The sequence below is a fragment of the Pterocles gutturalis genome, unplaced genomic scaffold (genome assembly GCF_000699245.1).
Source record: "Pterocles gutturalis isolate BGI_N339 unplaced genomic scaffold, ASM69924v1 scaffold17114, whole genome shotgun sequence".
Classification (NCBI taxonomy): Eukaryota; Metazoa; Chordata; class Aves; order Pterocliformes; family Pteroclidae; genus Pterocles; species Pterocles gutturalis.
Genome location: NW_010131002.1, coordinates 24,913 through 48,112, shown reverse-complemented (window position 1 = coordinate 48,112; position 23,200 = coordinate 24,913). Strand labels below are relative to the sequence as shown.

The 23,200-nt window shown below is 40.3% G+C and overlaps 1 protein-coding gene across 1 annotated transcript; it reads right to left on the bottom strand.

Annotated features, from left to right (window-relative positions):
- Positions 1–16,772: 16,772 nt before the first annotated feature.
- Positions 16,773–21,841, bottom strand: LOC104466884 (protein NDNF-like; the record flags this gene model as incomplete). Its single annotated transcript, XM_010080442.1, has 3 exons — positions 16,773–18,124; positions 19,612–19,745; positions 21,652–21,841. Coding segments are annotated over 3 exons (1,676 nt in total), but the record flags the coding sequence as incomplete, so codon positions are not given.
- Between the last annotated feature and the right edge of the window lie 1,359 nt (positions 21,842–23,200).

Genomic DNA, 23,200 nt, shown 5'->3' with positions numbered 1-23,200 from the left:
CTGAGGGTGCACTCTACTCCCTTATCCAATCCGTTGATGAATATACTGAACAGCACTGGTCCCAATACTGAACCCTGGGGGACTCCACTAGTTACAAGCCTCCAACTAGACTCCATCCCATTCACCACAACTCTCTGGCTTCTTTTCTCCAGCCGGTTCACAATCCATCTCACTACCCGATCATCCAGATCGCACTTCCTCAGTTTAGCCACGAGGATACTTTGGGAGACGGTGTCAAATGCTTTACTGAAATATGAAGTGATATCGACACAGTATCAGAAAAAAGAAAGAGATCCTCAGGAACTGCAATCTGAACTGTTTCTCCAATACCCTTCATTTTGTGTAGGCACTTATTCCTCCATTATCAAATGCTCCTATTTCAAGGTTTCCAATAATTTATTGCCAAAGTAATGCTGAATACCTTTACGCAGGTATAAGTAGCTGAACAAAATATAGGCAGCAAAAGTAATATAAAAAGGTATTTTTACTTTCCTTTCCCTTTCCCTTTGGAAATCGAAGAATTTGTCTGATTTCTTTTATCTAAAATAATTTGTTGGCTTGGGCAGACTTGATATTTCATTGGATCAAAGAGCTGCAGGGGAAAAATCTATTCTTGAAACTATCTTATTTTTTTACTCCATTCTATTCCCATCCTAATACTCATAGTAGTTTTGATGTCTTTGGTTTTGCATGATTCCTGAAGAACTTTTTGTTCTGTTTTCAAAGACAAAATAAATATGACCCCTGATAAAGGAAGGGAAACAAAATGTCCATGAACTTTAACACAGAACTCACTCTGAGGGCACAGAGCTTCTTGTCCTTACGAGGAGACATGCAAGTACTCAGTAAGAGGCAAGGAGACTGCCTCGTAGAAGGAAACTAATAGTTGAAATAGTCTTTCTTCTGTATTATCTTTTCTGCACTGCTCTACAGTAGCTTAGTTTTGCTGTAGCAATTCAAATTCAGAGCAGGCAGAATTTTTAAGAGACAATGTTTCTCAATACTAGTTTATTTTAATTAACGTATTAAACATGGACCATGACTGGGAAGAGAGTAGCCTTAGTTTTTTAGATGTGTTTCTGTTTGAGGTAAATGCAATCATGATCTAAATGGTGATGTGGGCAAGCCTGGCTTTGCAACTACAGGTGGGTCCTGTGACACTAGAAATGTGCGCCATTCCTGTTGGTGCTAGTGGGAAGATTACTAGAGGCTAGAGTAGCCTATTTCTCAGTATATTGGCTTGGTACAGTGGTAGCTTCAGCAGTCATCCTTTTCTCTTTTTCTTACCTGTGTAACACTTTGCTGAAGCAGACACTTACTGTGGAATGTTATTTGGCATCTTATACTTTTGTGGAGCATTTTACATTCCACTATCAACAAGAACAACAGTGGTAACAGTCTTGAGCCCAAGTGATTAAAAGATGATGCAAACCACATTTACCTGGTCTGTCCTGGACCTCTCATCTTAAGCTATATCTTTCAGGAAACCTGTATTCTCCATCTGGATTTGTTGATTAAGAATTGACTTGAGTTTTCTCTGTGATCCAGTAGGGAAATAGATTAATTAAAAAGTTTTTCACATTCAGGAGGTCAAAGACTTCATGTATTGATGTTCTTGTTTCTTTTTTTGGTGTGTTTTCCCCTGCCGAGGACTTAGGAATACATAGAGGATTGTACAAGCCATCAAAATGCATGAGAAGACTTTACAAACTTAGGCATGAAAAAGTCTTTCAATTTGTTCCTTAAGGCTAAACTGAGGAATGAAAGAATGAATTGGTACAGCCATGTTTCTAAACACATGGAAAACAGCTAGTCATCTGCAAGGGCTTTACCAGAATGGTAATGGAACATAGGGCTTGGACCCTCAGCAACTGTAGACTTGTATCACTTCAAAGAAGCTGTGCTGTCAGCTGAGTTTAGATGATTTATATCAGGTGAAAATCTAATTATTTAACAAAAGGGCCTTAGATAAAACCAGCATATTGGAGAAATTGTTCTAGCACAGGGTGGAATTAAAACTGGAACTGGAAGAGGAGCATTGGCAATTCCTACTATCCTAAAGACTGCAATCAAACCAACAAAGATTTAAGGAAATTACCCATAATACTCAGAAGAAAGAAAAACATCATAGTAATGGCAAGAAAAGCTAGGTGAGTGTAACCAAACCCTTGAAGTCAAGTTTACTAGCCCACAGAGGCAGAGACAGGAAGTACTGAAATGACTGAATTACATTCCTAAAACAAGTCTGTAATAGTGTTTTTTTCAGGTTAGTGACTGTAACTGGCCAAGAGCTTCAGTGGACATGGAAGAATACATTTTGCTCTTGGACACTTTCACACAGACATGTCGGAGTAGATTTATTTGCACGTGTAACAGATAAGGACTTGATTCAGAGATCTTAGCATAACAAATAGTCTTTGGCAATACCATGAAGCATGTACTTTAGTTTGCCTAGTAAATACCTGACTCTTGATTTGCTGATATGGTAGTTTTTAAAATGTTACTTTCAAAAAAATCCTGTGTTTTCATGATTTCTGGGCTAATGTTTGTATTGCTCTTAAAAAAAAAAAAAAAAAAAAAGATACCTCTAAACACAATTATGAGCAAGGCTAATTATGTAGGAATGCTTGCTATCTTACTGCATGAATGGGCTGTAGATCCTAAAGCCAAACTTGGGCTTCCACTGTAATTACTAAGACTGTATGTTGACATAGAATTAATCTGAAAAGTAGTTTAAGCCATAACTTTGCATGCTATTTCCAAACTAAAAACAAAGGTATTTTTCTGGAACAATTGGCGTTGTCCTCAGCACAAACTCTCTGTGGCTGCAGATAGCAGAGCTGCCTGATGGATAGCCTTTGGTTTTTCTTTTTTTAAAGCAGCAGTCAGCTGATGATAGGATGGAGGTAGTGGACACAGGTTAGCACACAAAGTCCTGGACAGATTTGATTTAGAACATGATCACCTTAAGGGTGGTCAGATATTGGAACAGGTTGCACAGGGAGAGTGTGGGATTTCCATCCTTGGAGGTACCGGGACTTGACTGGACAAGGCTGTGAGCGACCTGATCTAATTGTCCCTGCTTTGACCATCAGACTGTGTTTGATAACCTTCCACCTTAATTCAGTCTATGATTCTATTTTCTTCTTATGTGAAATACACTGAGGGTTTTTTCTGAATTTACATTTCAAACTGTTGTATGTTTCTCTAGAAACTTAGTCCAGAACGACATTTTTTTAGTTACTTATAAGGAAGTTATGTGTAACTTTGTTAAAGGCTTATCTTACTATTATTATACACCACATCTGCTAGTTGAAGTTGTGACATATTTTTGACAAGTCTGGCCATTATTTATGTCCTAATTGTTCAAAAATCACTTATGAATAATTTGTTCCAATATAATCTTTGATTATCTTTCCAGTCTCCCACTTTTTTCTGGCTTTGGATTTGGTGCTGCGCTCTTGTATTTCTTTTGTATGTATTTTTTTTTCCTGAGGCCTGTGGTGCATGGTTTTTTCCTTTTTTTTTTTTTTTTTTTTTTTTTTAATATGGTCCCTGATGTATCCCTTTCATGGAGTGATAACTTTGGAAAATTTGGGCCTTTGGGGAAATATGGCACCACCACTGTGATAAGAGAAAAGCAGCAGCTTCAGTTGTTCTGCAAAATGCTTTGATTCCTATAGATGGGGGGCGTGGGGACAGAGTTAGGTTTGGCGTGAAAGCACTCTTTATTGTCTAATGCAGGCAGCAACTAGTCTCTCCCCTGGAGCTACACATTACAATTGGCTGGTATCAAGTAAATAGTCATCTTTTGTAAGGTTGACCACATTAACATTGTTTTACTGCTGAGCAATTTTCTGGAAGCCACAGAGACAGATCTACTTTCCAAAATGCTAAACTGGAGACTGCTGGGATTACTGTCTTTCTGGATTTAGTTGGTGTAGGTGAGTATATTAAAAAAAAAAAAAGATTCTCAGAAAACCAATAGAATTAGGCAGTCAATTTAGATTCATTAGAATAGCAATCAAGCACCTAATTTCTTTTTGTGCCTGCTGTAAATTTTTTTTTTCTACTTGCTTCCTTCTCCTATGGTTTTAGTCTTCTTGCAAAACTGCAAACAATACTGGCATTAAAGCAGATGTGCTTTTCAGCCGTAGTTTGGAGTAGTGACTGGCTAGTACTACCACTCACAAGTCACCATAGATCATATAGGACGTATAAAGTGCAAGTAACTTTGCAAATGTATTTTTGCATGTACAAGTCTCCCTGTAATCTGAGTGAGTGCCATAGTGTTTGAACTGGTGCAGTCACCACAATAGTTTCAGATATGCAGGTACGTCTTCTATAGCAATCTGAGGGGCACTGAGAGGCTTGGATGGCTTCAAGGTATGTGGCTTGCTGCGCTCTGTCACAGCTAACAAAGTATTCAGCAATATTTTACTTCTCTGGATGCATGTTGCACTTTTGTATGCAGTTATAATACAGAGCTATGCATGGATGAAAGGCAAAATAATTAAACAGTCTTAAATTAATTTTTTGTCTTAGTATGTGCGCTTTTAAATGAGTTGAATTGCTAACTTGACTTGGTTAACCCTAGGGGAAGGCCTTTTAATTATTAACTTAAATAGTTGTGGGAGTTTTGCACATTTTGCTGTAAGAATGTTATGCATTTTATATTAAAATGGTCTGAGTGTGTCTTATCTGACTCTGTCAGGCTATTTAAAACAAACAAATCTTTCAATATCCAGTACAAGACAACTGTCTGAGACCATTGAACCAAATTAATCTTAAGAGGTGCAGCAGCAATTCCAACGAACAAGAGCAGTGCCCTTCTATATGGCCATCACATGCAAGAAAGAGTTGGTGGAGTTGGGAGTTCAATTTTAGAGTGATGTAAGAAAGCAGGGAGATGGGGACTCTCAATTGAGATGTAATATTGCAAGACAAGGGCCTCTGCACAGATGCTGTGTGCTAAATGAAACTCAGTTAACTAATCTGTACCCTTCTTGAACTCGTTTTGTGTAACAAACTGAATAGTGCTGGAGTAGCAGAGGGCACATAGGTCTTGAGGTGAGAGCAGGTGAGATGCCTAATCATTTATATATAGAAACAGTCGAGAAACACAGTACAACACACAAATAATCCACTGGTGGATGTACAATTACTGCAGTGACTCTGAAGACTGATGTAGCGGAACAGACTACTTGAATCCCCTTGAGAGTGTAGTAGTTAAGAGACTGAGCGGTAATATCCTTTCCTTAGGAGGGGGAGTGAGCAGGAATTAGATCCCTGGCATAGGCACCACAGTATCAATGTTTAATAACATAAAAAACATGGACATGGCTATTCTGAAATAACTGAACTGATTGGTTTCACATGCATTTCTTGACATTAAGATAGCTAGATGATTCCAGACAGTATATAAGATTATAAAGAAAGACCATCATTCACTGTGGTGGTTAAGCCTGGCTTTATGCATACAAATAGGTTCACCAAAATCAAAAGGCTTACTTACATGATTGAATTCATGTGTCTGCTTAAGTGTGTTGCTGGAATGGAGTCACATACTTTAAGCTACAGTCTGTGAAACAATGTGCTTCAGGAAGACAGTACAATCCCCAACAAAAGTAATATTGTGAAAATAAGATAGAAATATGTATTTGACTGTTGTTCCATGCAAGTCAGAGAGCCCAAGTTTGACAAGTGGAGCATATTGTGCAATGGGTACTAGTGTTTTGGCAGGTGGATTGTTGCTGACTTAGAAGTAGGTATTTTGATTCATGGCACAGTCTTCTAAGTACTTTTTCCACATTTTAGTAGAAAAAAGGTGTATAAGGACACTTAAGAAAACCTATTGACTACTAATATTTATTCTGGTGGTGAAGAAGCATTGCCAGTTAGATACCATTAACATTCTGGTGAAAACTCATATTTTTGCGTAATGGAGCTGATAAAACAATAGCTAATCATTGAAAAAACTCCATGTTCTCATACCAGGTTAAGTTTCACAAGCAACATTCCTGTGTCTTACAAATGAGCTGCCATGGGACTGTGATTCCTGAGCTATGAGAAAATGTTTTCTTTGGTTTACAGGTGGGTTAATATTGGAAATTCCTATGAACAGTGCCAGATATTATTTGCTCTGATAAGGAACAAAAGTTTAGTTTTTATCTTATGTTTGGGAGAAGTACATCAGTCATCTCCACTCGGATAGCATGGAGGTAGCAAATGAAAAAAAAAATTGATCTTTAGGTTTTTTGAATCTTCCTACTGTAGTTAAAGATAACTTTAGGCAGATACAAAATGTATTTTTTTCACTGCTTTATTTTTTTTCTCCCTCATGACACATTAATTAGACCAGAGTTGTGTTTTAAAAACTCTGCCTGTTTTCTACACTGATAGCTGAAGTACTACTCTTAAGTCAATACAATAAATAAGGGATTAGTTAAATTAGTGACATTCAGTTTCATGAAAGTGAAAACCGAGCCATTAGGAAAAGATTGCATTTCTAGGCTCTTAAGTGTGGTTATTTTAATGTTTAGTCTGTTCTAAGTATTTGGGGGTAATTTTCCATGACTTTTGTTTATTTTGGTTGGAACAGAGCAGTCACCTTCATGATCGACTTGTCTGACTGGAAATCCTGAGGAAGATGAGTTTCTTAGGCTTTGTGGGGCATTTTCCTCTCACTTCACCAGTGGCATGATTTATTTTGGCTTTTTCATCAGTGAGTGACCCATTAGGGATGTTCCCACAGCCTTTAGTCAGGCCATACTTCCACTAGAGCAAAACCAGAGGTCTGCAGTGTAGTGAGTGAATTGTGCTCTGGTAGGGCTTGCACAGCTTGACACAAGGGGACCTAAGCCTGAAGTGACTGCAGGGCTGTGGCTGATCAAAAGGCAAGCAGCTCAGTAATTTGCTTGTCTATGGATAGTTGTCATTTATTATGTTTTGGTACCACTCATGGCTTAAACCTTAGAACAGTGCCAGTAGTTGGAAGCTATATGTAAAGGACGTAAGCAGTGGCTTTCAACGTGCTGAATTCAAATAAATGCAACATGAAGTGACCTGTGGACCTTTATCTTCCTTGCAAGATAAATGTGTGATTAAAACAAAAATTAACCCAAAGAATACTTAGTAAAGAATGTACTGTCATTGACCTCGATCAACACACTGACATAGTACAGTGCGAATAATCCATGACAGTTTATGTAGCTCTTAAGATGATGTAATAAATTTTACAGTATGAATATGAAATATTGTTTAGTTTGCAAATGTGTTCCTCATGTTTTTTCCTTAGCGGTCCTATGAGTTCTGGTTTTCATTGTTGTGAGTATATAATTATTTTTCCATCTTGCTGTCAAGTAGGATGCCCAGAGATTCTTTGGTTAAGACATGGTATGAAAAGACATTGTGTCTAGAGAGTCTGTGTTTAAGTACTCCTGTGAGTAAGACCATGGGACCAGACTCAGTTGCTTAGTCAGGTTATCAGTAATGTGCATAATGTACAAATGTTCTGTTAATTGCAGCCTCATGTTTATCCAGCACTATATGGATGTTGTCTTAAAAAGCAATCTGCATTTAATAATTTTTTAAAAATTGAAAATTATTTTGTACTTTTTTTTACCTTAAGTAAGAAATATGTTTTTTTTTTTTTCTGCTCTGACAAATGAAACAAGATGTTGCAGGAGTTTTCTGTAATGCTGGAAAGTAAATGTACCTCTAACAGTTTATGATGGCTTGAAATCAGTATTGGTAGAATGCCTAAAAATTCCTGCTTCCTATTGAAAGCACATTCAGCACACTGGGACACATTTGTCTGGATGTGATATCTTTTTTATTTACACAAAATTTTCAGTCATTCCTGTTATTTCAGACCACATACACCCACATAGCTATGGTTACTTGGAATCTGTCTTGACTGGAATATGTCAGGAGTAATTGGGCTGGTATGCCATCCTTTGTTGATAATTGGAAACTCTTGGATCTGACACAAGAAGTTAACAAATTCCCTGTACTTAGCCATATGTTTTAGAAGTTCTTGCAACAGCAATTTTCAGGTCATTTGTCTAGATGGAATTCGAGAAGAAACATATGGCTACTGCTTATGTCCTGCCTTACTATTCTTGAGTATTATTTCATAAACAGAAAAGAGCTCATTAGCTGGTAAATTATTCATAGACCTAGCTGGAATTGTACCAGATACGCACAGGGCCTCTTGAAAGAGTCTTTTTTTAATAGCTTACATTTGGAGTTGTCTAGGGAGAGGTATATTTCTCTTTTCAGCAAGACAAATAAAACACTACAAAGCCATTAATCTCAGTTAAATCAAACTGTATGGCAATTTTACATTAAATACTTCTCCTGTGTGATTAAGAATACAAAAAACCTGCTAATGAAGAAATAATGGATTTAGCTGTAACTTGCATTCTGATGAGCTGTGTAAAGCTATCACTTATAGTCAAAGTAATTAAAGTACTCATATACATGGCAAAAATTACTGCTTTTTAACTTAGTGGCTACATCTGCTTTAAGACTATTCCAGATTTCAGTTCCAGTGGTCCTTCATATTAATGTTAAAATATTCTCTGGCGCCACCTAATGGTAAAATTATTCTGTTACTTCAAATGAAAATAACAGCACGTACCCACCACACTTATTGTTGCATGGGTCCATCAAGATCAGTGCTTTGGCCTGAATATACATATAATAAAAATGGCTCCTGACCCAACTTGCTTCCAGTCAAAACACTTCACTGTTAAAGGAAAAAGTACAGTAAACCTTATACTGCCTCCTTTAACTGTTTTAAATGAACTGTCTTTTAAAAGGTTTGGATACAAGCCTGAACCAAAACCAACTAAACTTAAATCAAAGCTGCATTCCAAAAATAACCCATAATTTTGTAAAAGGCCAAATTAAAACCTCAGTATTGTGTTTGCCCTTATATTCTATCAGGAACTGAAAATTCAGATAGGGATTCTAGGTTTGTATCGAGATTTTTTTCTGTATTCTTGCTATAATGCTGCAATTTGCTGGTCCTGTGTGGTTTCCAGCAAGCAGAAAAGTGCCTCTCTGAAGGTACGAAATACAGTGTGGCAATAATGCCACTCATCCTGCACCATCTTCCTTGCCTCTGAGTGTTTCAGAGCAGCTGTGCTGTCTGTGCAGTTTGTACCTCTACAGTGAACGCACTCCTCAGGGCAGACAGTGTGCTGGAGGATCTGCAGAGGGACCTCCCTGCAGCAGGTGAGGGATGGTACAAGGCAAAAGAGACTGCAAGCCAAAACAGATGCAGAAACTCTACAAAAGCTCAGACACTCAGAGGTCAGGTTCCTATAGATGAATTACAGTTTGGAAGCCAGTAACCCTTAAGAGACATGGATCTGCTCCTTCCTGTGTGAAGCCTGGAGGTAATCCTATTTTCTAGTCTCCTTCCTCTTCTGCACTTAATATTTGATCTTTCGATTATTTTTTTTTCACTTGCTTACCTTTAACTATGCTTTAGCTGTGGGACATGAGTATGCCTACAGCTCTATCATTGGATGTCATTGTGCCTTGAATTTGTATACTTCTCTTGGGGACTGGGTGGGGAACTGTTTTATTATGGGGGAAAATTGTATGTGAAAAGTAAAAGTGTATGTGAATATTTTGCTAAAGTCTGTAGAGAAAGAAACTGTAGTGGGACAATAATAGATGTAATTCTTCTTATAAGAAGCTAGTGGGAGGGACAGCGTAGCCAAAGGATGTTGCAAAAGAACTACTTAAATGAATTATTTCTCAATCTTCTGGAAAAGAATGTTCAGTATGTTTTGACTGATCAGTTCTGACATCACACATTTTCTGAATACCTGGTTAAGATATGGAATTAATAGCTCTGAGGCAAATAATCAGCAATACCCTAAAGAGAAGGAACAGTTTTATCCAGATAACTGAAATATTAGCTTTGCTGCCAATTTCTGAGACTCAAAAGGCTATTAAATAATGTGTCAGTTTCTCTAGTCAGAACTGACTGTGCCCAGCACAATGCAAGCTGCTTTCTGCTCTAATATCCTGTTTTGAACTATAGACTTACAGGTTTTTTGCATGTTCTGAATTGCCTTTCGGTTCCATCTTTGAGTCCTTTCTTCAAGAATAACTACCCTATTTGCATGAATAAGAGTTCTGATATCACTTCTCTAGAAGTTTCATTTCCAAGTGAAAGAGTCTGTTTTTTTTAGCTATAGAGTAGTTGTATTTTGAAGTTAGAAGTGATTTTTTCTTTGTACCTATTCTATTCAGGGACAAAAAAAAACCCCAAACAAACAAACAAAAAAAAACCAAACAAAAAAACAAACCACCTTGCTTCTTTCTCCTAGGTGATCTAGAGTGTTGAGCACCAGTACATCTGAATAACATGAATAAAGTATTTGCTATAAAAGTAGCATCTTTTCCTTTGTGTAAGCATGACTAAGGAGGAAAATATTATGGGCCAAATTGTTTGCAGATGTAACTGTTGTGGTTTCACTGAGTTACAGAAAGATTTTTAAAAGATTTTATCACAGTAGGAGATAATAATGTGCAAAGCACTTCTGATGGTCTAGCCAATTTGTGGGTTCTCAGTCTGAGCTCTGAAACTGGCACTATGTGCTCTTGGAAATCTGGTTTGCGGAGGACTCTGCCACACTAAAAAGCCAGAGGCTTTGGCCCACTTATGAAACTAACTGCCTGAATACAACTCTTTGGGGTTTTTTTTTGGCCAACCCAATAATAAAATTGTGTTTCCTCCTTTGAGTTGTAGATAAGGGAATCCTTCTCTGTTGGGTGTATTGTTGTTGTCCTCAAAGTCTCTGTTCACCTCTTTGGTTGGGATTCTTCTATATGAAAAAAGGCTGAAGAATCTTCTAAGTTAAAATTTTCCATCGTATACAGTAAGCATCCTGGTGCCTCCTGATTGTCATTGTAAACAGACTGTTCTTGCTTTCATGGTCCTTCATGAATCTGCAGCTGACAATCCACAGTCATGGTTACTGTCAACTCCAAATGCTTAAAAATCATGAAACTGGCTTCAAGTCATGATGCTGAGATACTGTTAAGCCATGTAACTCATGCATACAACTACTTTCTATGTATTGAGAACAGGAAAAGGTGAAGAAGGAATTAACCCCTTAACTGCAGGTGTTCAGTGAGTGAAGCATTAGGAGATGAACCCTTGTTCACTGCAGTGAACAGCAATAGTTCTGCTTGTCCTGCACCCCTGATATTATCAGAATATTGCAAGCATTCTGGAAACACAGTGAGAGCCACCAATGCTGTGCACATTGTTGGTAACTTTCAGTTCCTGAAATTATGCAAAGTGTTGACTTCAAGTAGTTTTCCAACCAGATGGCACTTGTTCTCAACAGCCGTGAATCCTCCTTACCTCATTAGTTAGGCCTAGGAAACCAGTGAAGTTGCTAGCTGTGCTTTTCAGACATTTCTCAGAGCTATACCTGTGAAACTCTCCACTGGGACATAGCAGGAAAGTTGCTTTTCTGAACTCCTGTAACTGAGAGATCCACTCAAATAGCTGACCTTAAACTTTCTAGTTATATCTGTGGCCTCAGAAGAGACAGATCATGACCTAAGCTCATAGTGAAGATGCATTTAATCTTTTTGAAGTCATCATCAGGCTCCTCATGCTTCCACAAAGTATGGGAGCCCACACTGGTACTTTCCATCTTTAAATTAGATGTTTTTCTCAACAATGGTACCACCTCAGCCATGCTGCACAGTACCACCTTGAATGTTGCCAGACTGGTTTTGACCTGTGCCTCTCAGAATAAAGTGTAAAGCAGAAGAGCTGGCCTTTGCCTATTTGTTTCAAGTCCCTGTTTTGGTTTTGTGGTGTTATTTTATGCAGCTGAGGTGTTAGATGTGAACTTGAGGTCTTACAGCACGCTAACAGTACTGTGTGTGGTTATTTTCAGAGGCCTCTAAAGAACACTCAGGGATTGAGTATTTCCTTAGAGTCATGGTCTTAGTACAGACAACATACTGCATGCTGAGCTCTCCTATTTGTGTATGTGAGTCACGAGCTACAGGAGTACTAGGGGCTTAGTGGGTTTGGCTTAGTGGGTTTATATGGTGGCACTGAATATTGGAGATTGAGCTTCGCCGCTGATTCATTTCTGTCAAGCACCATCTTCCCTCTGCTGGAAAGAGAATGAAGAAGTGATTGGTAACACATTTAGCACTGTGGTGCTGGTGCCTGGAAAATCCTACAGGAGGGGCAAGGACTGATGTATCTTAGTGACAGCCTTTATCAGGGCTTCTGCAGAGCCCTGTTGAAAATTAATGTCATTTTGGAGAAATCTCTGTTCAAGCAAAAAGGTTTCCTGAGTAGCAGGCAACTTACAAAAATAGGAGCTGGATACAAATTGGGGTTGTAGGCTAGCCCTTCCTTTCCTTAGAAGCTTCTAAAAAACCTCAATTTTTACTTCATTACCTTCAGATTTTTCATGCTTTTCTTCTGCTCCTACTGTGGCCTCTGAAGGTTCCTCTCCTACCAGGTTCTGCTTTCAGAACAAATTACCACAGGAGTCTGAAACAACTGTCTTAATCTGAGCTCCCAGGGCACCTTCTCAGAGCCCCTCCTGTGTCAGTGATACCAATACCTGCAAAAACAGCACTCTGGTGCTTACCTCCCTGGCCTGCTCTGCTGTCAGCTGGGGGCAGGTTATCCTTGTTCACATACTTTCATAAGTTTGAGGTACACGAGCAGCATTGCAGAAGCTCCCTCAGAGCAAAAGCTGTACAGGACAGGGTATACAGTTTTCCAGGGATTGTTCTTAGTCCCTGTGAGCAAATCCTCAGTCTCTCTGAGACCGCAGAATCAGTGACCAAAATCCCCAAAGAACAAACCCCTGACAAACTGGGGTCTCTGCCCATGTCCCAGAGTATTGGTGGGATATCCAGCTCTCATGGGGGTGAAGTTGTTGCCAAGTGTTGTCAGTGAGACAGGACAGTAATGTTCCAGAGTTGCAAGAGGTGAGCCTGGGATCACAACTTGCTGGGCAGATCATGTCTGAACTAACACTCCGTACTTTAACTTCATGAAATCTGTGACTGTCCTTGGCACCACTGTATTTCTCTGTTTTATGGGAGCTTTAGCCTAGTCAGTGATAGCAGTCTTGAACATCTCCAAGCTACTGGGAACACTGGTGTTACAGTCCTTTCAGCAAGTGCATATCTTTTCCTTGGCTGTCACTTTTTATGCCCCTTAATTTTAAACAAACAAAAAAACCAAAGTTGGAACACTTGAAAGATTACCAGAAAATAAAACATAAACTTCTTGGATTTTTCTTCTATCTCTTCTACCTTAATAATCTTATCAGCAAGATGCTTGGCTTGTTAAATTTGCTGAAATATTTGCTCCTGATAAGCCTTATCAAATAAGCACTCTCTGCTCCTCATACAGCATGACACTGCCCTCTTGTGCTCACAGGCCTGGCAGCAGTGAAGCATTTCATGTGCTGCCTGGGATGCTCAACTGTCTCCTGGAAGCATTGGGTACTGGAGTAAAAGCAGCTCATGCCAGCAGCAGATATTAGCCCAGTATCTTCTGGGCTCATCCTTGAGTTATATCATGTTTCTTTGCGGAAAAAAATGCATGCAGGAGTGTGACATACTTATTGTTTGCCTATTCTAGTAAATTTAGCTGCTTTTTACCATGCTATTTCTTAATATTCCTTGACAGACTTGCCCAGGAAACACCTGTTGTTTTTGCAAGAGAAGCACGTTCACATGTCTGTGCTTTGTTAAACTGTTTTCTCAATCAGTCATATGCAGAATAGGTAACACTGAGCTGCCATGTGTCTTTTGTTCACCTTGACCCCTAAAGATACAATAATCTGTTTTGTTTTGCCTGGGTTTGTTATTTTGCTGAATGAGTGTTGAGCTGCCAAGTCATCCATTTTTCTCTGAATGCCAGAGTTTCAGTTGCTCTAACAGCACCTCAAACCTTTGGTTTTGTTGTAGATAAACCTCTGAAACTTCACTCCCAGGACAGCAGTCAGCAAAGTGACACCCAGGTTAAAAACTGATGCATCCAAAGTCTGCCTCGTAAGCAGGATATGGGTGCGAGTGAATGGAAAACAGGTTTGCAGTCTGGTGTGCACGGGCAGAATCACAGTGGAAGGATCAATGGACAGGAATATTCCCTGCTGCTTCTGGACTCTGTATTACGACCATGGTTCGCTGCACATATCAGCAAAGTGGGCTGCTACCTGGAGGGCAAGTTGCCTGCTTTGCTTATGTTAGAGACAACGGGTTTTGACAGAAGAGCATATTCCTCTCTACAGCCCAGCTCTCCCTCTTATGTGCAGGGGCCTTTGCTGGTGGAGGGACTGGGATGTGGGGGTGGCAGCTGCTCCTGTGTGTGAAGGACTACCATCAGCCCCCAGCAGCAGCAGTAGTCACTGCTCTGCTTGTGCCACAGCCTGGGCTGCAGGAGCTGCGCCTTGTGGTCTTCAGAGCTCCCCATTGCTCTCTGCCTCAGCCAGTCCTCTGAATGTGGCAATGGCCAAGGGGAAGAGGAGACGGTGAAGCTGGGAGGAGGATGCTCACTTGGCCCTTCTCAAAGTCCACCTGAAGTATCTGTTGACCCTTAAACCTGCCCTTCCTTCCCTCCAGATTCTGATTAACTGTTAGTCAACTCAGTGCTACACCAAGCCTTTGCTTGTGTGTCGCCTCCGCTCAGCTCTCTTTCTGCCCTCACCCACACCGTCCTTCTGTCCCTTCCTCAGACCTCTTGGCCGCAGACTTAAACTAAGGTTTTGCTGAGAAGTCTAAAGCCAGTTCTGTTGTGAAAGATAATCTCTAGTAGAGGCACTGGTATCAGGCAAGGTGCCAATGTATCTTCCTCTTCCAAGTGACATTTTTGTGGCATTTGTGTACAGAGGGCAGAAGCAAGGGTTAATGCTCTGACAGGCTGAGCGCAGTGGATTAAGAATATATACATATTGTATCTACAATTAAACACATCTTCTTCTTCCTCCTCTATTACTCTTATGGTTTTTATTACAGTCATTTATAGGGCATCCAAGTGAAGTTTATCCAGAATATAAATGTCTGAAATGGTGGAAGAAGGCAGAAGAAAACATTATGAATTCCAAGTGGAGATGGCCTCTGTTGCTCTTTGAGCTCAGACTACTTTTGGCAGGAGCAAAATGAAGAGGCGGGTTGCCTTGGAAAGAAGGCAGTGCAGCTGCCAGCCCCTGTAATTAGCCAAAAGGCCTGAGGAGTGTGGGGGGAGGTCACAGAGCACATGGCTCTTGCCGTGGCACTGCTCAGTCCAGAATAGTGCCTGCGGGAATGCAAAGCCTAGCCAAAGCCCAGATATTGCAGCTGATCCCATCCAAAGACAGGAACCCTTCTTCTGGGACTGATGAGTCTGCTAATGTATAGCATGCACCATACAAGGTGCACAACTCTGTCAAGTCTTTGGAATAGGAAACATATAATCTTCTCTGTACACAGAGGACTGATTCAGTCCTTACCAAATGCCTCCAAGAGTGCTTGAAGGTAATTATTCAGAGTGAAATAGAGCCTGGATGACCTTGAATTGCAAGCAAACTTCTGAAATGTACAATAATGGAATTAATAATCTATGTCTTTGCTTAGTGTAGTTGTAGAAGAACTACTGCAGGTGAGATTTCTCTGGCAACCTCTGGTCAGTGTATATATTGTATCTCTTTATATGTATGTTCCAGACCTGCCAAGAGCATATGTGCAAAATATTTTCTGCTGAGAATTGAAATTGAGCATAAGGGGTCTTATGAAGGCTTTTTTTTTTTCCAATTTTTTAATACTATGTCTCTTGTCACCTGAGGAAGGTAATCAAGGAAACAAGACAAGAAAGTGTTGGTCAGGATTTTTACTACAAATATTTTTCTTCCATTATATTTAACAGGAAAACCACATTCAATTTTTCCTAAAGCAACACATTCATACAGGCTGGGCTAAGGAAAAAAAGTGAGTATACTGCACTCAGAGGTCACACAGTGATACGCATGGGCTTGATATCAGAGACTAGAGATAAAAACCTCTTCTCCATGGCAAGATTCCTTACTTACAGCAGTGTATTTGTTTACTCCCCAGAAAAGCTGGATTCAGAGCCCGTTCCTGGCCTGAATTTTCTCAGTTTCTAACCAAACACAGTTTCTCTATATAAATGAAAGCCAAGCAAACATGCAGGTAATAGCGGAAGATGTATTTCAGCCTGCTTTACTCAGGGTGTGGAGCTTTACATCAGTTCCACTGCTTTTTAAAATTTCTTTTTGTTTCCATCCCTGTTCAAGCAGTGGGGAAGTTCAGTTTCTCAAGAGCAGCTTGACTTGTGGGGTCTCTCAGTTCCTTGTTAGCTGATGGAGTTATGCAAAGCAGAAAACTCTCTGGGACTTGAAAATGTGCACTTCTTGAGAGGCATTTCCCATCACTTCTGTACTGGATTTCAGAAGCATTTTAGGTAACTGATCTACTTCTCAAGCGTGCTATTGTGGGTATTTTATTTCCAAGTCCATGGATTTGTTTCACATGTCTGTTTTTGATGTCTGAGCTAGCTGAAGGGGAAAAAAAAACTTAGAAGATGCAAAAGTAAGTGTAATGATCTAGCTATCTAAGATGTTTGCTTCACAGGATCTTACTGCTTAACACTTTTGTGTGTCAGCATATTTTAAATTGCACAGTCTATGGCGTGGATTGGCATAGATTTTTGATAAGTTTTCCTTCACTCACTTAAAAACATTTCTTTAAAACCTTCAACATTTTTTTCTGGTCTTCACAACTTTGCTGTGGTAACTGACAGGGATGCCAGATGGCCCAAAGAGATAAACATCAAATAAGTAAAGTGTCCCTGCATCCAGCCCTTTAATGGTCTCTGTGGTGACAGCTCTGTGGAGATTTATATCGTAGAAATACTTGCACAGCACTTTCTCTGACTTGGGCCGAGATTCAGGACTAGAGCACCTGTCTGCACTCTGCAGTTCCATCCAGACCTGATCTTCTTCAATCCTTTTCTTGTATACGCAGTACTTGCTCTCATCTTGTGTTCCTAGCCAGGCAATGGTGACAGAGTTGCAGGTCCTCAGTTTACTGAATGACTTGATTTTTAAGCTCTCTGGAAGAAGTGGGAATAAGGGCTTGTGTAAAGGGGAGGACACCTGTACTTTCACAGAAGAGTTGGACTTCTCTGTAGACCTCAGCTGCACCGAATATGTGTCCAGCAACTTTCCTTTCAGTGAGAAATACCTCAGCCCTGAGATGTTTTCTGATGCCACTGTTTTACCATTCTTTGTTATGTGAACCTGTACTTGGCCATGACACATCTGAAAGGTGAACTGTATCTTTTTGTGTATCGCCTGGTACTGGAGACTGTAGGATTTCTGTTTTTTCCCATCCAGAACAACCTGAATCACTTTCTCATCTTTCAGCTCTGCCACCTTAGGTTCGGGTTCTTCCAGGGTTCTTGCAAATGTCCCAGTGTAAGCAGCACTGGCATTTGTGAGTAGATTGATGACAAAAACATCAAAGTAATACTGTGTGCTGGGACTGAGATTGGGTACTGTGTAAGTGTTCCTGGTACCCACGCATATCTGCCTGACTTCCCCACTACTTGCTTTGTTGATGATGCTCAATTCACTGTTGGACAATATCACCACCTGCTGCGGTTCAAGAAGGTACGGAGAGAGAGACAAAGCTAATGCAGGTGGCAATTTCATTCCCAAGGATCTGATTGCTGTCTCAGCAGCACATAAGCTCTTATAGTTGTGCTTTTCATTTACTAGAAGACAGTACTGGATGTTTTCTCTATGTTGCCAGACAGAGGGACTGTGTTTCCAGGTCAGAGTCACTGTTGTGTGCCCAATGCCAATAACATCTATGCGTGGATCCATTGGAAGTTCTGGATAGAGGTGCCCAGATGTTGTGTCTGTTGTTAAGTACACGGTAATGTGTGTGTCTCGCTCAGTGGATAAGAACTCCAGCATGTAAAGGGCAGAATGAGAAGACATACCCATGTAAGTCTCTACAGAATTTCCCTTATAGTTAAAAATGGTGGACACCATGCTTGGAGCCTTCTGAGATTTTGAGACCTCTTGCGTATCATGATCACCTGCAGGTGAAAAACAGACTCATAACTTTTGTTCTAACAGACCGGAAATAAAGCACATTGCATAGGTGTTATTGTCCATGTGTCAGGGAACATCTTATTTTCTTCATGAAAACAATAATAACTAAAAATAATTTTTGCTACTGGCAATTTATTAAAATAAAATTTGAGTAGCTTTTATTTTAGCACTGCAGTTGTATAATTATGTTTTCAAAAAGACTACAATTATAAAACCACAACTTGCAAAAGCTTGACTTGTATCATGCTTCGTGTCCCTACAGTTTTCTTCTTCCAATGGCTCTCTTTGGGTATTTTTCTTCAAGAAGTCACATACTTTCTACGAAATGAGTTTAATTTGGTTTAGTTTTGTGGCACTGTCTCCTGTGAAAAGGGAAAACTTATCACTTCAAAGGAATGTTATTTGAATTTCTCAGTCACGTGTACCTTCCTGACAGGTGAGAACTTGTTAATGGCAGCTTTCTTATTTTAATTTTCAAAATTAATTCAAAAAGCATGAAAGGGAATGGAATTTCCTCTTGGGCAAAAGGCAGCACAATGCCTACTGCCATGGTATATGGTATTCCTAGAAAAATAAATGGTTAAATCTTCTTCACATCACTGTGGGGAGCAAAACAACTGGTTTGATTGGTTTATGCCACAGAAAAAGAGCTGAGACAGCAAAGGGAAGTTTGGGCCAGTGCAGATGTCTTATGAAGCTGATCTGTTTGTGGAGCCCTGAACACCCAGTATTGTTCTGTACTGGGTCTGGCCGAGATGGAGTTGGTACCCCCCCAGCAGCCTCCCAGCACTGAGTGTTGCCCTGGCAGCCAGCAGGGGGTTTAGAACACAGCTTGGGAGGGGCGGAGCCGGGACAGCTGACCCGGATTGGCTGTTCCACACCATGTGACCTCAGCTCAGCCATAAAGCCCAGGGCAGGCAGGAGGGGGGGGCCCTTCGAGGGGGACATTCGTTCCTGCGTTTGTCTCCAGGAGCAGCTGCTGCACACACTGAAGCTCTGCTTTCCCGGGAAGTGGCCAGACATCCCTTACTGAGGGGAAGTAGTGAATAACATCTTTGTTTACCTTTTGTTTCTGTGCGTGGCCTTGGCCTTTGCTTTACTTAAACTGCTTTTATCTTGACCCACGAGTTTTTCATCTTGTTCTCCCCTTTATTTTGCTGAAGGGGGAGTGACAGAGGGGCCTGGTGGGCACCTGGCATCCAGCCAAGGTTAACCCACCACATGTTCCCAAATATTACCCTGTGATTTTGACTTTTTCAGATGTAATCCTTAATTTAATTGAGTTGATGGCAAAATCCCATGGACTCCCATGTTTCACCCATGGAGTCAGGGATGTCCACTTCAGACCGTGGCAGTCTACAGGAGAGGGAAGCATGAGATGTGTAAGCTTGTGGGGAATCTCCTGTAACACAACTGCTTATGAATAACTTATGCTTTCCCTGTCTCTGCTGAGGCAGACTGAGGGTCTTACCTTGTGTTGTTTTTCCAAGGAAACTTACTGAAGCCTTGCGCACAAGTATACTCCATTCAATGGGAACATCACAGGGGGTCACTGTTATTGAGAAAGGTGCAAGGGCTCTGCCTTCCTCCAAAACAAAGTAGTACCTGTAAATGTGGATTAAAAATAGAGGGAAAGTGTCAAGAAATTCAAGTCTGCCTGAGACTCCTTGTAATCAGCCATTCTGATGTGGGTCACTCCATTGCGGGTAGGAATGACTGCTCCCCTTTGAGGTGCATCAGCACAAGGGGATGCTGAATGTCTGGAATCTTCAGCTGTGGGAAGAATACATACTGTTTTTTTTTCTGGAAGTTTTAACTCGAAGTTTTATCTACTTAACATAGGCAATCTTTTTTCCCACTGAATTTCAACATATTGCAGGTGAATATCATATCTCGGTACTTACCTGGTTATTTTAGATGAAAAATATGATAAACTGACTGCCTTCCAGTTAACTACCTGTTGTGTAACTCTGAGGAATTTGGTATGCTTTTTTGTAGGATTTCCTGACTGGAGTTAGGTGGAAGCTCTTAGAACATATCTTCTCTCATATGTGCCTTCATATCTAGGTCTTCCTGGGTGTCAGATGAAGTGGATATAACAGAATGCCTAAAGATTACCAGATGCCAATGGCAGTTGCATCCAAGCCAGTTCTAACTTATTTGCCTTCATGACAGGCTGCAGTGTGTGAGAAGTACAAAACAACATCAGTTTACTTGGTCAGGCTTTGATTCCTGCTTATTTACAGTAAATCCCAGCCTCCTGTCTCAATCCTTTAGTCTTCTGTTTGTATCTGTTGTTTTGGTGTATATGAACTGTATACAGCCACAGAAATGTCTGGACTTGGGTCACTCACTCTGCAGCTAAATGAAGGCAATTTGAGGGTTTTATATTCAATGGTGAGTCATTGTGGATACACCACGTCAGCCTAGAGGTCTGGCTTACTTTCAGGACATGGCTATTGGGCCAGAGTCAAGCTTCACTGGAAACAGTTCCACATTCTAGAGTCTTTTACTTTAAGCCACAACTTGTCATCTCTTGGTTTCCTGTTTGGATGACTCTGGGGTTTGTAAGGTCCTTACCTGATCATGCTAAACTGAACAGCTTTTTGCTTCCTAATTGCAATCTCAATGTTATACTACAAGAGCAGAGCAAAACTCACTTTTCTCTAAGGTTTCAATACAACGAGAGCTCCTAGTTTTGCTCTTGTGAGCATCACCACACTATATAACATGTGCCATGTTCCAGTTTCTGCGCAATGCATGTCAAGACTGAACCATCTGGCTTGCTCTCTGCTCCATGACTGCTCTGCTCAGATGTACCTCAATCTGTATATGTTGGTCACTCTCCAAAGTGGAGTCTCTTCCCCAACAAGTAGATAGGTCTTTGCTACCTAAGATGCAGTGCCAGTCATAATATCTAGATCACCTACCTGTCTAGATATGTCAGAAAAGTATGGAGATATTTTGGGGAAGTTAAGAATCTGTGGAATTTCCACATGCAAAGCACTTTTGATCTTAGCAAGTTTTAGTGCCATTCAGCAAAAACACTTCCTCAGGCCGGACACCGGCAGACGTTTTTCTGATAAGAAGTGTATGCAGATATTCTATTGATTTTTTTTTTAATAGTTAATTTGCTAGGTAAAATTCGTGTATTTTACAGTGAAGGTAGGGCAGGTGATGTGTCTCTGCAGTTCTGAAGCTAGGTGGTTTATGTGACACAACTGGTTGCTATCACCTGTTCTGTACCAGCTCTGCCTCTGCTCTGCCAAACACCGCAGAAAGCTGCCTGAAATGCATACGCTAATCTAAACTTTATCTCGGAGGCTTGTTCCAGATTCTGGGCAATGTAATGACACTTGAGCTTGGCAGCTATGGGGCATTTCTCTGGAAATTCAGTGGACAATGATAGAGCTCTGTAGGTGCATAGCATTTCTTGGCTTGTACTGGTAGCGGGCAGCTCCCAGTGTCATAGGGAAGTATCTGAGAAGAAGAGTGACTGATTCGCTCTTACCTCTTAGGTATATCCTTCAGCAGGTGAATTGTTGTTTCCTTACCATCAGCAAGTATCAGGGAGTGGTAGAAATTTAAGAGATCAGTTTTGAAGCTCTGTTGGGAGCTGGTGGTGGGTACTTTTATGGAACGACACAACCAAGCCTCCATGAGAAGGTGGACAGGCAGATAAAACCAGAACATCTTCAGTACTGTAAAGTGAGATGACAGAAGTGAACAGAAACTGCTGTCTTGGGGGGAGAAAATAGTCAGTGACCCTCTCTTTCTGTGCCTTTCCTGATATCTATCATAATGACAGCCACCCAGACATTCAAACAGTGCCATTCTCCATTTTGCTAAATTGCACAAAGTTCACAAAGAAATATTTCTCAGAGGATCTCTCTGCAAAGATTTAATGGCAGAAGCTGCTAGGAAGTCTTTTATTATAGAAAAATATAGTCAATGTAGCACAAGTGCAGTATCACAAGATAGTTATAAAAAATACCCCAGCTTTCACTGCTGACAAAATGAGTGGAGGATTACATTTAAAATATTTTTCCTAGTTTATAGTGCTCATTTTGCTAAATTTCAAGGCTGGGTTATTTGTAATGGAACTGTCACTTTCAAACTCCCAGGAGGTCATTGCATCCCAGACAATGCCTCTGCTCTTTTGTTTGAGATAATTTAATTTTTATTTCCTCTATTGCAACTGTAGGTACGTGTAGAGAAGAGGATCAGAACAACATATTCAGAGCATTGTGAGCTACTGTTTGATGAAAAGTGGAGGATCCTGGGCAAGAATCCCTAAACTGACACTTAGAGGAGATTTTAAGCATTTTGTATATCTCATTTGGAGGAAGGCTTTATTACTGTAGGGCAGCTGGATAATCATTCTGAGATTTTTGTATTGCCCATCCCTTTTACACCTGTATCACTTCCAGTCTTTCTCAGTATTTGTTGCTCACTGAAACTGTATATCAGCTCTATTGTATTCACTCTTACAAGAGATTTTCAAAGATCATATATGCCCTTTCCTTTTACCAGGAGGCTTTATTATTAGCATGAAAAGTACACAAACAGTCCAAAAAATCTCTGCAAATGCTGACATTATTTAAACTATGCTGTGTATGTTTCACAGAGCTACACAGATAGACTCCAGTTAGGACAAAAAATATTGATAGCATACTGCTACGTGAAGTTATAGATTATCCTTGCAACCTTTGTCTGACACATCCAGCTTCAGAAAGAGAGGAAAGGGCATAGAAGGGAGAAGAAGGGCACAGACCTTTAATACAGGTGCCAGATGTAGCTCAGGGATTTGGAAAGCAGAGGGAGCTCTGCGAGCAAGATGCTTTTTTTTTGAGCAAAAAGCAGCTCGTATCTTACAATCAGCAAGGAGTAAAGATCTTGGTTAAATCTCATTATTGGCTCATGACAGAAAAGACTATAAAAGACAAAGGCTCCATCCTTTGTGATTTTTACTAATTTCTGAGATCAGCCCTTTCCTCATCGTGCCTGCAAATGTGCAGAAGATCTTAGGCAGACAAAATATCTACAATTCAGCAAACCTG